The sequence below is a fragment of the Elephantulus edwardii genome, unplaced genomic scaffold, assembly GCF_000299155.1.
Source record: "Elephantulus edwardii isolate Elephantulus edwardi_28Jun2011 unplaced genomic scaffold, EleEdw1.0 scaffold00209, whole genome shotgun sequence".
Lineage (NCBI taxonomy): Eukaryota > Metazoa > Chordata > Mammalia > Macroscelidea > Macroscelididae > Elephantulus > Elephantulus edwardii.
The window spans coordinates 1,954,422-1,972,033 of record NW_006399959.1 but is presented as its reverse complement, the minus strand read 5'-3'; the positions used below and the strand labels follow the sequence as shown (position 1 = coordinate 1,972,033).

General features: G+C 46.1%; 1 protein-coding gene across 1 annotated transcript in view; it reads right to left on the bottom strand.

Moving 5' to 3' along the window:
* ADCY9 (adenylate cyclase 9) overlaps positions 1–17,612 on the bottom strand; it is a 210,918-nt gene that overhangs the window by 11,990 nt on the left and 181,316 nt on the right. The window contains exons 5-9 of the mRNA XM_006897431.1: positions 14,177–14,279; positions 10,241–10,449; positions 7,402–7,561; positions 3,816–3,964; positions 636–677 (exon numbers count right to left, since the gene is read on the bottom strand). Coding sequence (XP_006897493.1) covers positions 636–677; positions 3,816–3,964; positions 7,402–7,561; positions 10,241–10,449; positions 14,177–14,279 — 663 coding nt within the window. The remainder of the gene's footprint in view (positions 1–635; positions 678–3,815; positions 3,965–7,401; positions 7,562–10,240; positions 10,450–14,176; positions 14,280–17,612) is intronic.

The window sequence follows — 17,612 nt, the reverse complement described above, 5'->3', positions numbered from 1 at the left end:
TCATCTACCAAGTCCCTTCAGAAAAATATCTTCCATTGTCCAACCCATGATCTGGCAGTTTGTATCTTAAGCCTTTCTTGGCTTCTGTGATTCCAAAAACATTGACGGCTGACATGTCTCTTAAGTTTAGTTGTGGTGTCTCCAAGGGAAGGTGCCGTGTCCTGTAGAACTTCTGTGTCGATTATGTTTTTCCTTCTGCCCGAGGGCCCGCTGGAAAGCCTGTTACCTTTGAGAGATGCCTGTGAGAAACGCCTGTCCTCAATCCTCACTTCCGTCCAAGACCACGCCTGTCACAGCTTTCAAGGGCTTGTTCCCGCTGGAAAGCCTGTTACCTTTGAGAGATGCCTGTGAGAAACGCCTGTCCTCAATCCTCACTTCCGTCCAAGACCACGCCTGTCAGAGCTTTCAAGGGCTTACGCTTACTGTTTTACATAAAATTCAACCCTCTTTCCCATAAAGATGCCCTATGATCTGCTGTGTTAACAAGTCGACGCTCTCCACTTCCACTTGCGTTTTTGGTGTACACATACTGTTCCTTTTACTCCAGACTTGCTCAGTAGCAAGCAGAAGGCTTACAGCCCCTCCTGCCTGACTGCTCCTCTCTGCCTGAAACAAATGCACAATCACAAGCTTACCTGACATTCTGTATGCCAGCCATGTGTGCTGTCACCATGGAACTGAAACAAAATGCAGGAAAACATTAATATAAAAAAGTATAAAATGCTTTTCATGAAGTCACATGAGAAGAGCAAAACCAGAGCTATCTTTTCCTTAGTAGAGATAAAATCAGATGTTCAGGGTAGTCATTCTCATTATAATTTGGTACCAGGTGTTAAAATCACTGCTGCTTTTGGTAGTGGTGTTTAGTCAACTCTGACTCACAGCACACCAGATGTAAACCTAGTCCTGTCCTTTGCCGTCCTCACAGTCTCTACTTTGTCTACACCCATTGTTAGTCACTAAGTCAATCCACTTCATTGAGGCCCTTCATCTTCCTCTCTGACCTTCCACCTTCCTAAGCAAGTGTCCTTGTCCAGGAACTGGTACTTTTACAAAGCATCTGGGATGATGTCTCACCATCCTGGCCTCTAAGGAGCACTGCTGTTGACCTCCTCCCCACACATCTTAGTTTGTCCTGTTGGCAGTCCATGGCCAGCACCACAAAGGCATAAGTTCATCCACCTTCCTTACTCATTGTCCAACTCTCACATGCGTATGAAGCAAGTGAAATATCCTGGCTTGGGTCTTAGTCTTTTTTTTTTTTTTCAATTATTTTATTTTATTATTTTGTGTGTGTGTGTGTGTACCGTCAAAACAAATCTGATTGGTACCGGAGGAGATTGTGCCTCCTTCTCCAGCAGAGCATCTGGTAGATTCAAACTGCGTACCTCTAGGATTGAAGTGCAGCTTCCTGCCACTAGGCCACCAGAGCTTGCCAAGGGTCTTAGTCTTTAAATGGACATTCTTGCTCTTTGGCACTTTAAAGAGATTTTTAGTGGCAGATGTGCCTGATGCAATACAACATCTGATGCCTTGACTGCTGATTCCATGGTATTGATTATGGAAATCTTTGATAATTTATGCAGATGATACAACCTTGCTTACAGAAAGTAAAAAGGAACTAAAATACTTCCTTCAGCAAATACAAAATCACAGTCTTCAAAACATATTACATCTCAAAGTCAAGAAAACAAAACCTTTCTCCACTAGACAAATCATGATAGATGGAGAAAAGATCGATGTTGTCAAGGATTTGTATCTTCAAAGATGAAAGTGTCACTGGCACAACACATGGTGTTTTCAATTGTTTCTTATGCATGTGAAAGCTGAACAATGAATAAGGATGACAGAAGAACAAATGATACTTCTGAGCTGTGGAGCTGAAGAAGAGTACTGAATATCCTATGGGTTGCCAAAAGAATAAACAAGTCTGACTTGGACGAAGTGCAGCTTGGGTGTTCTTTAGAGGTAAGGATAGTGAAATTACATCTCACATACTTTGGACATGTTGTCAGGAGAGACCAGTTCTTGGAAAAAGACATCATGCCTTGCTAGCCTAAAGTCTCTGCAAGTACAAATAGATGGCTTTTTTAAATACACTAACAATGGAATCAACACCCATGGATGTGGCAGTCAGACATCAAATAGTACACTGCATTGGACAAATGTGCTGCTAAAAACTTCTTTGAAGTGCTAAAGAGTAAGAATGTCAATTCAAACATTAAGGTGCACCTCGCCTAAGACATGGTATTTCCACTTGCTTCATATGCATATCAAAGTTGGACAACAAATAAGGAGGATGGGAGAACTGATGACTGTACCATGGTGCTGGTGAACAGTATGGGATATACCATGGACTGCTAAAAGATCAACAAATTCATGTTGGAATAAGATCAGTCAGAAGACTCATAAGAGGCAAGGATGGTGAGGCTTCTCATATACTTTGGGCATGCTACCAGGGGGAATCAATCAATAGAGAAGAATATCATGGTCAGAAAAGAGGAAGGTGAAAAAGAAGGAAACCCCCTCAATGAGATGGAATGACACAGTGATTGCCACAATGGGTCCAAGTTCAGTGGAGGAGACTGTGAGGATATCACTGTGAACTGGTGCTGTCATGATAGCACCCAACAACAACAACAGTGGAATGGTTCTTACAAGCAACTAAGGAAAAGCTGAGTACTCTGGAGAAGCTGTTATTGACCAGCTTAGAGAAATAAAGGCATTGTCATGAAAATACTCAGAGCCCACTATAGGCATGTGCTGTGATTCATGGGATAATTGCATTTCTAACTATATATTTAGCTGAAAGAGGCACAAAGCCACAGAACCAATTGCAAATGTGCAACAAACTGTGTGTTCCCCAGGGCTGGGAATCACACTGCCAGTGTGTTCTTTGGAGGTGTCTCTGGGTGAGCCTAAACTGACAACCTTGTGGTCAGTGGCCAAGAGTGCAGAATATTCATCATTATGACCGTTACTGTCAGGGCACTTTGTCGATTTCCCAACATATGTGCCCAGAGCTCTTTTTAATTGGGAAAGGAAGTACAGGCATGCCTTGTTTTACTGTGTTTTCCTTTCTCACATTTCACAAATAGCTTTAGTTTTACAAATTGAGGATTCAAGGCAGCCCTGCTTCAAACATGCCTGTCACTGCCCATAATACTATTTCCCCACAGCACAGGCTCTCTTCCTGTTGCTGGATGCCATCTGGGTCATTCTCCAGTGTTTGAAACTCTTTCAGCAGGAGGAATCAGCCCTTGGAAAGGAGACATTGTGCTTGGAAAGGTGGAGGGTCAGTGAGAGACAGGGAGACCCTCCACACAGTGACTGTCACAATGACCTTGAACATGACCGATGGTGAGATAGACAAGCGTAGGGCAGCATTTAGATATGTTGTTTGTAGTGTGGCTATCAGTTATAGTCGATTCAACCACAAATAACAACAACATCACAACAATGTGTTTAAGCACAGGCGAGACTAGGAACCACACAGGGTTTTCTTCTGATGTACTGAGATTTGCCAGGAGTCAGAGGAAAGTGACAAGAAGACCACCAATGGGGAGAACTGCACACTGAGTGAACCACACTCTAATGTCAGCACAGCTTCTCCCAGCACATGTGCGTGTGACTTGTCTTACTGCCCTGAGGGTTTGTGGGGTGGATGGAACGAAACTTGTCCCATCTCTGAGGTGTGCTGTATCCTCGTAAGAGGGTGTTCAGGTTCTTGCCAAGCCCAGGCTGCTGTCTGAGAAGTAAGAGGCATCAGGGGGTCTATATCTGTCACAGCGGGCACTAGCCGATGTCTCACGTACCTGTCAGGACACAGGGAGATGTAGAGTAGGAGCAGGGGTCCTGCGCCCACCACAGTGGCCAGGGAAGACCGCATCCAGGAGCTGAGCTGGCAAAAGTTGCAGTACTGTACAATGGCAATCAGGATGGCTGAGCACATGGACGTGGTGAACTGCAACCAGACAGACCCATCAGGACTCTCATCTGTCACATCTGCGTGACCCCAGGCTCCCATGCTTCTGCCCCAAAGTCCCAAGACCAGTGGTGTGTCCCCATTTACCCTCTCTAAAAGATAAATCAATCTTATGCCTTATTTTTTTAATCTATTGTGATCTGAGCAAGTTTACAAAAGAAACTGGTTTTCCATGCAATCATTTCTGCATCAGTCTGTTTTGTGATACTGTCATTCTCACACTGTACCTGAACTTTTCCTTCTCCTCCCCGCGATTCTTATTCATTGTGATCCCATTCATTGTTCTTCATTTTCCTTCTTTCTAAGCTTTCTCCCTAGTCCAGCAGTACTCTTTTGATTTCGCATGAGTGCAATTATCCAGAGTTTTAATTTATAAGTTCAAACTTTTCCTCCAGAGATGTGAAAATTAATTGTACACTATTTGGGTGGAAAGAAATGGTAGACTGCTCCATTTGACAATGACCCTGTGTCATTAGTTACCATCAAAAAGCTTTTCCCTTGGATCCTCCTGCACTGCTGTCCACCACCAGAAATGCAATTTGGTGGTCATTGTGGGTAGAATTACACCAACCTCTCAGTGGAATAACTTTCAGTTGTTTGGCAGTTATGCAAAGCTGCCATCATCCCCTGTGATGTGATCTGATAGAATAATCTATGTGCTGTAAATCCTGACCTCTATGATATCAGAGGCAGGACTGGAAACAGTTAGTAGAGATAGAATCCTTCCCATCATGTGAACCGATGTGGCCAGCCAATCAGCTGTAAAAGGATTAGGGTGGAGTATAACATCCTACCAAGGTCACAGCCCTGATTTGACCTGAGGGGAGTTTCCCTGGAGGTGGCTTGAATCATCTTTTATTTTACAAGAGAAAGAAAAAGCAGCAAAGAGAGAGGGTTCCACTTTCTACCATGGAAAGAAGAACTGGTAGTAAGTGTGTCTTTTGGAGTAGGGATCCCTGTGCAGAGAACCCCCTGGATGCAGGGGAAGACAGATGACAGATCTGACACAGAGACAACAACTTCCTCCAGGAAGGCATCTGAACTTGGATTTTCATCTCCAACAGTGAAAAAATACTTTTTGGAGGGGCCTTGTGGATACAGTGGTTAATGCGCTCAGCTACTAATTGAAAGGTTCGGGGTTTGCACACAGCAGCCCCTCCTTAATCTGCCTCCTGAAAGATAAAAGTCTTGGACACCTTATGGGGCAGCTGTGCTCCATCCAGGAGCCTCTCCTAGGGGAAACAGGTCTGATGACTGAGAGTAGGTTTTGACAGCCTTGGAAAACCTGTTGGAGTTTTGAGTTTTAGGTGCTGGAACCTTAATTCCTTTACTAAAGGACTAAATTCCATTCAGAACAGGGATTCTTTTTTTCTGCTACTGGGGCGGTAGCAGTGTAGTACAGAACCTGGGGAGTCCTGAACCTGGTCATGCTTGTGATCTGAAGATCGCTATGTCTAGTGCACACTGGCTGGGGAGATGAGCAAGAGGAAACTGGTAAGGACAAAGTGGCAGAAAGAGATCCAGACCTTCTGCCTTCCTTCTCTAGCAGTGCTATACCTGAGACACAGCAAGAAAGTGGCTTCAACCAAGTATTAGTCTCTCACAGTTTAGTAGACCAGAAGCTCAGATTTAGGGTGCCAGCCCTAGGGGAGCAGATCCTGCTTCTTTCTGCCTTCCTCCGTTTGTCCTAGACTTCCCTGGGAAGGAGCTCCCCAATACAGGGACCTGGCCACAGACTGCTCTCCACTCCCCATGTTCTTTATTGAGGTCCTGAGGTCCCCTTCCCCTTTTGTTCTTTCGTGAGAGAAAATGTGGGAAGAAAACTGACTCTTTAATGGTGCTGGCAAAAAGGGACATTCAGCTGCAAAAACTGAACCAAGAGCCAACACTTCACACCATACACAAAACCCAACTAAAGGTGAATCAGAAACCTAGCAGTGAAACCAACAAAGCTCATCAAAGAAAACCTAGGAACAAATCTAGAAACCCTACTCCATGGCATGAGTAGATGTTCAAGCATAATAAAAAAATCTACAACCAAGAGGTAATAGATAAATGAGACCTAGAAATAAAATCCTTGTGTGTACCAAAAAACTTCTCCAAAAGAGTAAAAAGGAAGCCCACAGACTAGGAAAAGATATTTAGCAATGATGTATTTGATAAGGTTTATAGAATATTCCAATGCAACATTAAGAAAAAATAAAACAAATAACCAAACCACAAAATGGACAGAAGAGATTAATAGACACTTCACCAAAGAAGGGCAGATGGCCAGCAAACACATTTAAAAAATGTTCAAAATCACTAGGTATCAGAGCGATGTAAATCCAAACAACAATGAGATATCATCTGACTCTAGTAACAATAGCAAAGTTCAACAGGACAGTAAACAGCAAATTTGGGTCAGGCTATAGAGACTGGAACTCTTATTCACCGCCAGTGGGAATGCAAAATGTTACAACCACTATGGAAGGTGGTCTGGCACTTCCTCAAAACATTGGGAATATAAATATCATTTGACCTAGATATCCCATTATATTAAAGAAATCAAAGCTGTGGCACAAATAGGTGTATGCACACCCATGTTTACTGCTTCATTATTCACAGCAGCAAAGGATGGAAGCAGTCCATGTGCCCATCAACACCAATAAATAAAGTACCTATGGTACATTCGCACAGTGGAACAATATGCAGCAGTAAAAAACAATGAACTTGTAAAACACTACACAATATGGATTAGTCTAGAAGACATTATGCTGCATGAACTATCTTAGTTACAGAAGTACAAATATTACATTAAGACCACTGTTATAAAAACAGGATGACACAGGGGAGGGGAAAGCAGAAAAAAGTGAATAGATAATGAATAGAAACAGCAGAAAGGTATGACAATCTGAAAGGAATGGGTGATCAGACATTATATGTACGATAATTAACAATGTGGAACAGGATAAGTGCAACAAAGTGAAATTCAGGAGGGAAGAAAATGTGTATGAATAAATAAAAACCAATCTTTTTGTAAACATTCACTAAAATCTCAATTTTTTAAAAAAATGTGCTATAAGCCACACCTTGGGGAAACTCCTTTCATCACATTAGGGCTCTGAACTAATAATGAAGGATGCTGAGTCAAACCCAGTCCCCTCACAGCTGACATCTCAGATCATGTGAGTGGGGATGATGACATTGTTATAAAACTGCCTCTAATCATTAACATGCAGATGTCAGGATTAACTACATATAGAATAATGAAATTATAGAGAATCATGGCCCAGGCACGTTAACACTAATTTTGCAGGACACACTTCATCCCATGGTACCATTCTGAACATAGACAAAGCCCCCTATACCACACCCATCCTCATAGGGCACCTCAAGCACTTGTTACCGCAGTCAACCACCTAGCCTCCACTTACATGGATGTTTGTCTCAAACTCAGAAGTTATGTGGGAGTAGACGGCAAGGGCAGGAATGGAGACCAGGAGGGCACCAACAAAATGTCTGGGGAGCCAACCAGCGATCCACTCCAGCAGCTGCTTGGTGCAGGCCAGGACATCCTCCAGAAAGAAGACCATCCTGTGAGGACAAGGAGTATGGGAGGAGGAAGCTATAGCTATAAGGGGTCCCATGACTGAGGGTGAGAAAGAGGTGTCCTTGGGCCTGTGGGGGAGGCTGAGTGGGTGTGTAGAGGGGGCTGAGGGTGGACAAGATGGGTGGGGTACACAGTGGACTGTGTGTGGGTGAGGTTTAGTAGGCGCTGAGGGTGAACAGGGTGGGATGCACAGGTGTACTGTGGGTGGGTACAGAGGGGACTGAGAGTGGACAAGGTGAGTGGGGCATATGTTGGACTGTGCATTGGTGGGGTTAAGGAGGGCTGAGGGTGGACAGGGTGAGTGGGGTGCACAGTGGACCGTGTGTGGGTGGGGTGCTGAGGGTGGACAAGGTGGATGGAATGCACAATGGATTCTGTGTGAGTGGGGTGTTGAGGGGGTTAAGGGTGGATAGGGTAAGTGGGATGCACAGTGGACTGTGTGTAGGTGGGGTGCAGAGGGGGCTGAGGGTGGACAGCATGAGTGGGCACACTGGACCTTTGGTGGGTAGGGTGCAGGGGGCACTGAAGGTGGGTGGGATGCACAGTGGACTCTGTATATGTGGGGTGGTGAGGGGTTAAGGATGGACAGGGTGAGTGGGGTACACGGTGTACTGTGGGGGTGTTGAGGGGGTTAAGGTTGCACAGCATGGGTGGTGTGCATAGTGGACTCTGTGTGGATGGCGTGTCAAGGATCTGCTCTTTGCACCTCTGTGGCAAATGTCCACCCTTCGGCATCTCATGTTGACTTTAGAAAAACAGGCTTTCTTAGACTGTGGAAGGTTTTTATCTTTTCCTTTATACATTAATTTATCCCTTTATTTTAAACTTATTTATCATGTTTTGGGCTTTTATTATCAGAGGTAATTATTACTGGTCATGGGTTTTTACAGGTCTTATTTTGTGTGGCTTCCCTGTTCTAACGGTATCTGTGAGGTAGACTTCAGAGAACCTGTCAGGTTCTGTGCTCAGCTGTGTGGGAAGCACTAGCTGAGCTGCTGTGAAGGTCATGGTCCTGTAGGGACAAGCCACCCTGTTAGATATGAGGGCTTCCTACAAATTAAAGGCCTAAGGAACAAACTAGGTGGAGAATCTGATCTCAAGGGTGCAAGAGAACACCTGGGGGTTGTCCCAGCCCTCAGCCTGGCCTGTAGGATTTGGATTTCCTGGTCCCCACCAATTGTGGGAGATAGTTCTTTAAAATAAATTATCTCTCCCTGAACAGAGCAAGGAAACACTGCATGGTTCAAAATTGGGAAATGTATACGCCAGGGATGCATCCTATCTCCATACCTTTTCAATCTATATGCAGAACAGATTATCCAGGAGGTTGACCTCTATAAGGAGAAATGTGGCATCAGGTTTGGAGGTAGACTCATCAACAATCTGTGTTATGCAGATGACAAACCCTGCTTTGCTGAAACGGAGGAAGACCTGAAGCACTTGCTGAAGAAGGTCAAGGACTACAGCCTTTAGTATGGATTGAAGCTCAATACCAAGAAAACAAAGATTCTCACCACTGGGCCAATTGGCAGCATCATGATAGATAGTGAAAAGATTGAGATTATTAATAGGTTTCGTTTGCTTGGTTCCACAATCAACACTCTTGGTACCAGCAGTCAGGAAATCAAAAGATGAATTGCACTGAGAAAGTCTGGTTTCAGGGACCTCTCCAGACTGAAGAGCAATAAAACAAGTCTGGAGACTAAGGTGTGCCTGACCCAGGCCATATCTTTGCAATTACTTGCTATGCATCAGAAAACTGGACAAAGACTAGGGATGATAGGAGAATTGATGCATTTTGGCTGTGATGCTGGAGAAGAGTAATGAATATACCATGGACTGCTAAGAGAACAAACAGGTTCATCCTAGAGAGGATGAGACTAGGCTGCTCCTTGGAGGCAAGGATTCTGAAGCTTTGTCTGACATACTTTGGACCTGTTACAAGGCAGGACCAATCCTTGGGGAGGGGCATCATGCTTGGGAGGATGGAGGGACAGCACAAGAGAGGAAGACTCTCAATGAGATGGACTGATTCAGTGACTAGGGTAGTGAGGGTAGGTGTGTCAGAGACAGTAAGATTGACATAAGATAGAGCAGGGTTTAGGGCTGTTCTACACAGGGTTGTTATGAGTCACAGGTGACTCAACAGCACGTAACAACAACCACCTAGGAACTCATAGTCAGGCGTCCTTGTGTTACAATGCATAAAGTATCAGGCTGCTGATCAAAATACCAAGGGTTTGAGCTCACCAGCATCTCTTAGGGAGAGAAAAAGAGGGGGCCATTCTCCTCCTGTAAAGTTTGGCAGCCTCCCATGTCCATTGTCCTCGAGCCAATTCCCACTCCTAGGATCCTGCAGGACAGCACAGACTTGCCCCACAGGACTCCCAAGGCTGTAATCTTTATAGAAGCAGACTGTCAAATCATAAACACCATGCTTTCTGCATTCAGTGTGCTCATAAACATAGCATGTACATACATATAACATGGCACTGAGCATCTACCAAGGACGATGTTCACCTGTGATGTGGGTCAGTATCATGGAAGCATGATCTGGAGAGGGAAAGAAATAAGGCCTGTCCCTAGGACATGCTGGGAGAATCTGTGCTGTTGTGCTGTAAGCAGGGGGCCCAGCCACATCACTGAGCCAGATGACTGCCCACCTGATGGAGACGATGAGGGACAGCACCTCCAGAAGCAGGGCAACACAGAAGACAGCCAGAGCCGTGGGGGGTGGTGGCAAGGCGGTGGCCCCATACTTAAGGAAGCAGGTGATGGAAAGGACCAGGAACACTGTCATCGACAGAAACACATCCAGGAGGGAACTGAAGGTGGGGCTGGCAAACGTCTTCACGGGAGAATTCTTTATGACCTGTTAGGAACAGAGGAAGGACTGTGATGCATGGTGTGTGTCACTTAAGTGAAGTAGGTGCCTTCCTAGACCAGTCTTGGTATGGCAGATGCCTGAGGCGAGGGACCACCAACTACCTTCCAGTCAACAACAGAGAAACTGAGGGGCCAGAGTGACCAGGTGCGACCAGGGGTGCCCTAACCTGAAGCACAGGCTGGCTGATTCACATGGCTTTTGGTAACGCAGAACTGAACCCACTGCCACTGTGGACCATAAACCCTCCAAGCTCTAAATCCCAATGGAAGCAGGTTGTTTCCTCTCATGGAGCAGCTGGAGGGTTCAAACTGCTCTTATGGTTAGCAGCTGAGTGCTGAAACATCATGCCACCTTTTCAGTAAAGCTCAGATCTACTGTTGTCAAGTCGATCTGAACTCATGGTGACCCACTATCGTGTTTGTGAGGCTGTAGATCTTTACAGAAGTGGACAGTAGAGTGACTGGCTGGTGGGTGTGAACTGCTAACCTTTTGTTTCGCAGCTGAGTGTTTCGACTATGATGGTGCCAAGGGTCCTTTCAGTAAAGCCAGTCTCACTGAAGCAGAGTGCAGGAGGCATCCCAGGAGTGGCTGAGTCCAGGGGCAGGGTGAGCGGAAGCTGCAGTCCTTATGGGAGTGATAGGTGGAGATGTGAGACTGGTACCTGATCCCCTGGTGCCATGGTGGGTAAAGTGCTGGGATGCTAACAGCAAGGCTGGCAGTTTAAATCCACCAGCTGTTCTGAAGGAGAAAGGTAAGGCAGTCTGCTTCATAGAGACTTACGGTCTAGAAAACTTTACTGGGCAGTTTCAGTCTGTCTTACAGGGTTTTGGGTGAGCTGGAATTGACTGGATGGCAGTGGCTTAGCTCTCTTTTAAGACTGGGTGAAAGATCCCCAACTCCCATTCAGGGGCCCACTCTCCCTGGCTGAGTGCTGCCCGATTTGGGTGCTGAGTGCTAGGTGCTATTTGGCTGGGTGTTGGGTACTAAGTGCTTCCTGGCTGGGTGCTGTCTGGCTGGGGGCTTGGGTGCTGCCTAACAGAGTGCTGGGTGATGAGTGCTGCCTGGCTGGGTGCTTATGCTTCCTGGCTGAGTGTTGGGTGATAGGTACTGCCTATGATGGATGCTGCCTGGCTGGGTGCTGGCTGACTGAGTGCTGGGTGATGAGTGCCACCTGGTTGGGCGCTGGATGCTGCTGCCTGGCTGAGTACTGGGTGATAGGTGCTGCCTGGTTATGTGTTGGGTGCTGCTTGGTTGGGTGCTAAGTGCTGAGTACTAGGTGCTATTTGGCTGGGTGTTGGGTACTGAGTACTGGGTGCTGGCTGGCTAAGTGCTGGGTGATGGATGCTGCCTGGGTGGATGCTCGGTGTTGAGTACTGGGTGCTGGCTGGCTGAGTATTGGGTCCTGCCTGGCTAAGTGATGCGTGCTGAGTACTAGGTGCTATTTTGTTGGGTTTGGGGTACTGAGAGCTGCCTGGCAGAAAGCTGTCTGGCTGAGTGCTGGGTGATGGGTGCTACCTGGCTGGGTGCTCAGTGTTGAGTGCTGGGTGCTGGATGGCTGGGTGCTCAGTGTTGAATGTTGGATGCAAGTTGTGGGATGCCAGGGGTCTGCCATGGCCTGACAGCACCTTCAGAGCACTCAGAGTGCAGGGGGAAGCAGGTTTCCCAGAGCGGATGATAAGGTGGCATACCAGCCCAGGCATACACAGGAAGGTGAGGGAAGAAGACTCATAGAACTCACATGTCTTGGGGTGGGACAGGCTAGGCACTAGGTGAACCATGCACACACTCTCTCAGTGAGTGCCCTCATCAGGCCCAAAAGGATAGGCTGGCCCCCATGCACACACTGGGAGACAGAAGTGTTTGCCACCCCAAAGCATCTCAGATGAAGAGCAGCAAAGCTAGATCCCACCTAGATGGTGCCCTGACCCTCAAGTCCCTTCCTGCAAACACTCCTGAGTGTCTCTTAGGAAGGAAAGCCAGCTCTGAAGGAGGGTCCACCACTCGTGTCCCAGCTCATTGGATGGTGGTGGCTGTGGGTTCTGTGATGTGGGAAGCTATGCCACGGTATGTCACACAGCTAGCTGCACAGTATTCATGGTGGACAGGTTTCAGCAGAGCTTCCAAACTGTGGTACAACAGAAAAAAGGGTGTGGTGGTCTACTGAGAAGCTGGCCAGTGACAAGCTTATGACCAGCAGAGGAGGCTGTGGAGAGTGCTGGAAGGTGAGCCCAGGCGGAGAACTCTCAGAAGTGGCTGCAGTAAAGGCTCCAGTGCAGTGGTGACTATGAGGGACTCATGAGACCAGCAGGTCCATGGTGAGTGAGAGCTGGCTTCTCAGAACTTAACAACCACAGCAATGGAGATGGACACTGCTGAGAAAGACAGCAGTGCACTAGCACAAGGCTGGCCCAGCTAAGGGACAGTGGTGTCAGCATGGTGCCCCATAGGGCCTGGAGCACAGGCCAGGCTGCAGGGGGTGCTGATGGTGCAGGGACTGGGCTAAGTCTGCCAATCAGGACAACTGGGCTCTGTGATGTCTTGGTCACATCAGCTGTGTCAGAAGCTTCTGGAATCTGTTGGGGGTGCCCTCAAAGAGAAGTGTGTGCTTGAACATGGTCAGTTTGCTCTGATATTATTTCCGTCACAGCCAGGAGTCCCTGTGAAGCCCCTCCTGTGAGTCCAGGAGACTGGACTGTTCTGCATGTGTCTGGGTATCGGGAAGTCAGTCTGGTCTCTGAAATTTCCTTCAAAGATGGTAGTCCAAGGGAGGCAATACAGTCCTCAATAGCCCACCCTTGCTGATCGGAGCTTGCTGGCCCTGGGGTGGCTTCCATCCAGCACAGCCCACTTCCTCCTGGAACTTCCCACCCCTTGATGGGCTGCTGGTCTGTCTCCAGAGCTTGAGCCAGGGGCCTAGAGCCTGAGTTAGTGTGGGATGAATGGTCACACCTACAGGAAAAGCCTCTGGACTCTAGGCTTGGAGGGATGCACATTTTAGCCTACATTAATATGAGGACATAGCAGCCCTGATAGCTCAGTGTGTTACATATTGCGTTGCTAACAAAAAAGTCAGCAGTTTGAATTCACCAGTTGCTCTAAAGGAGAAAGATAGACTATCTTCTCCTGTGAAGAGATTCACAGCCACGGAGACCCTATGAGGGTCACCAGGAGTTGAGACTGGCTTAACAGGGGCAACTTTTGGTTTTTGGTTCAAAATGCAGAGAAGAGTTCCAGTGGCACTGCGTTCAAAGTACTTGGCTGTTAAGATCTGCAGTGCAACCCACCATCTGCTCTGAGGGAGAAAGTGAGGCAGTCTGTTTCCTTAAACAATATAGCCTTGAAAACTCTCAGGGGTCCCTGTGGGTTTTACCACGAGTTGGAATCAACTTGCTGGTAGTGGGCCTGGGTTTTAGGTGAAAACAGGAAGAGACATTAGGTTTGTCCCAGAGAACTGAAGGCAGGGATCTTGTGACTCAGGTCTTGGCCCAGCCCTGGGTTTGTGTACCTGTCCCCTGAGCACCTGTAGGGCTGAGGTAAGAAGGCTGGAAGCAAAGAATGAGGGCAGGCTCAGGGCATTTAGACCCCAGAGAGAAAGATCCATGGCCCAACAGTTACATGACGAAATGGAATACACAATAAGAAGAAAATGAGTAAAGTGGCCGTGTGTGCCCAGGGAAAAGAGCAAAATTTTACATGAAAAGGAAGAACGCACCTCTTCCTGGTAGCTGGTCCTGTAGGTTCGCTCAAGCTCCTGGTCCAGAAAGTTCAAGCTGAACTGATTAATGGGTGGCTTGAAAAAGTAATCTTTCATCAGGCTAGAAGACACAACAGAGGCAGCTTGTCACCATTCAGCAAATCATCCTCATTCAGCACAGTCACCATAATTATCCTCTCAGGAAATCACAATCTGGTCCCTAAAACCCAAATTTGCTAAGAGCGTCACAAGAGTGGGACCTGGAAGTCACTCTGCTGAGATGCTACTTGATCTCCTCTTTTAAAAGTATAGCTCTGCAATGGTACATGCACACAATGGAATACTATGCAACACTGAAGAATTCTCTAAACATTACACCACCCAGAAGATCTGGAGGACAGTATACTGGGTAAGCCAAGTCAGCCACCATAGGACAAAGACTATATGATACAAAAGGATTTCACTATGATAAAAAGCTCAAGAAAGGTTTCACACATAGACAGAATCACTCCTGGATGATTACCAGGGATGGGAAGGGAAGCAGAAAGGAAGAAAAATCAGTAACTGGATTAGGTTGCTGTGGTTGGTTGCCATTCAATTGACTACTACTCAGAACTACGAACAAAAGGTCAGAAGCGAGCCCTCTCCTGAGCGAACCTCACAATCGCTGCTGTGCTTGAGCTCACTATAAGAATGTGCGTATAGATAACATTTAAAACCATCTCAGAAATAGATTTGATAGTACTGAATACTAATGACTAAAGATCAGATGAGTAGTAAATGATAATGAGGACATAATTAATGAAGAAATTGAAAAGACATTACACACAAGAGAGAAAGAAAAGACCAAAACAGAAGTCAGAAGACTCTGAAACTTGCACTAGTGCACACAGGAGTCCAAGCAAAAGGAAGAGATACTGAAATAAGAGAGCTGAACAGCTGATTTTAAAGAGTAATTTAAGAAGACAAAACTGGCGCACAAGGGCAGTGGCGCACGAAGTCTTATTTGCTGAGGACTGGTGACTTGGCAGCTTAATATCTGGGAACAAACTGCAACCCCTAACTCCCAGTGCTGCCCAAGCCCTGCACCCCCACCCCCGCCACAGCACTGTGTTCAGGGACACCACCTCACCACCATCGAGCGCCCCCACACTTCTGGCACACTCTGGTGGCCTCGCCAAAACCCTGCACCCCTGGCGGTGCTCCAGGGCCACTAGAGACTCCTTCACGCAGCACAGAGACCTACCAACAGCCGTGGACAGTACGATTCTGAGTCAGCACACAAAGGAACACTGCAGATCAAGCCATTGTCTTAAGCCACCAATTGAGCTGCTATGGGACTGATCTGCCACGAGAAAGACTGGCAGGATCCTAACTGGGTTTTCTTGGGCACCGCTGATTGTCTGGGAGAGTACCCAAGGGTGACCCCACTGGAGGGAATTTGGCTGACCTCTCTCTCCAACTGCCCAGGAATGAGCAGGCCAGTGATCATTTGGCTGAACTTTTGTGGACACTGCAGACCAGCCAGAGGAGAGTGGGTTGGTGGGAATTTGACTCCGTCTTGTTGAATCCCCTTAGACCCAGGACCCTTCCTGGGCAGAGGCCACTGTGCAAGGGCAACTGTGTGAGCACCACTGGATGGGGACCAGTGAATGAAAACCACTGGGTGGGAGATAGACAGCTGGAATTTGAATAGGGACCCCAATTGTAAGCACACCCAGACAACTGAGGTCTGAGTGAGGTCCCCCAAGTGGTTGACCTGCCCTTGTGGATGCCCCAATCATGTGCATGCCCCACCCCATTTGGCTCCACACCTGTGTCTACACATCTGGTTAATCAACCTGCCTTTAATCCAGAGCACCCTGACCTGTCTTACCTACAAGAGGCTGCTCTCACAGGCTATGAACTGACATTTCCCTGGAGTCATATGTTCAGAGAAAAACACAAGTGGGATAGCTACCCAACTGATCTCTAGAGCATTATCGTCAGATCAAGAACATATCGATGTCTTGAAGAAAGCAAGCTGTCCCACACAATACACATGCACAAATTGAGATGTTACTCACAAATGGTGACACAGTTATCAATGGATTTCCTGAAGCCAGAAAGTCTGATGGAACTTTCTGACACAGAATTTAAAAGAACAATGATTGAATATTTTCAATGGATGAAAGACAAACTTGAAGAATTACAGGACATCACAAGCAAAAACCAGGAGGAACTAAAACAAACAAACAAACAAACAAACAAACAAAAACCAAAAACCAGTCCAGAACAGCATAGAGAAAACAAAGGAGGCATTAGCAGCACTGGAAAAACAAGAAACCACTATCCAAAATATGAGGTCCAATGTTTCAGATGCTGTCAACATGATGGAGGGACACATTAGCAGAGTTGAAGAGATGGAACAAAGAACCAGTGAAATAGAAGACAAAAGTGTCACCACTGATCTGCTAGAGCAAAAAGCAGACTCATAAAGGAAGGAAAAAGAAGAAAACCCAACAATAATGTGGGACACCATCAAGAGAAATAACATGTGCATCACTGGAATCCCAGAACAGGAAGAAGCAAGTAAAGGCACTAAAAAAGTGTGGAAGAATTACTAGAAGAAAACTTCCAAGGCATAATGAAGAATGAGAGAATATATATACAAGAAGCTCAGCGAACACCATATAGACTAGACCCCAAGAGAAAAAAAAAAAGGCATATCATAGTTAAATTTGTCAGAACTAAAGATAAAGAGAGAAACCTGAAAGCAGCAAGGAGAAACAAAGAGTAAACTATAAAGAGGAGCAGATAAGATTAAGTGCCGATTTCTCAAAAGAAACCATGCGAGCAAGAAGAGAGTGGAAGGACATATATCAAACACTCAAAGAACATAACTGTCAACCAAGAATATAGTACCCAGCAAAATTATCCATCAAATATGAAGGAGAGATCAAGATATTCCCAGAAAAGCAGAACCTAAGGGAGTATGTAAAAACAAGACCAGCATTGCAGGAAAGACTCAGAGATGTCCTTCTTAAAGAGATAACGTCATGAAAGAAAGCATCATGGGCCAAAGTAAGTAGCAACAACACCAAAAAGAACTCAACACAATGATAGCAATAAAACCTTGCCTCTCAATAATCACACTGAACGTAAATGGTTTAAATGAACCGCTGAAGAGAAAAAGAGTAGCAGACTGGATAAAAGGCCAAAACCCATCAATATGTTGTCTACAAGAGACATACCTGAAAAATGAAAATAAAGACAGACTGAAAATAAAAGGGCGGGGGAAAAATATACAAAGCAAACAGCAACCAGAAAAAAGCAGGAGTAGTGATATTAATCTCTGATAAAATAAATATCAATGTAAAAACCATCACAAAGGACAAGGAAGGTCACTACATAATGCTGAGAGGGTCAATATAACAAGAGGACATAATAATAATAGGTATCTATACACCAAATG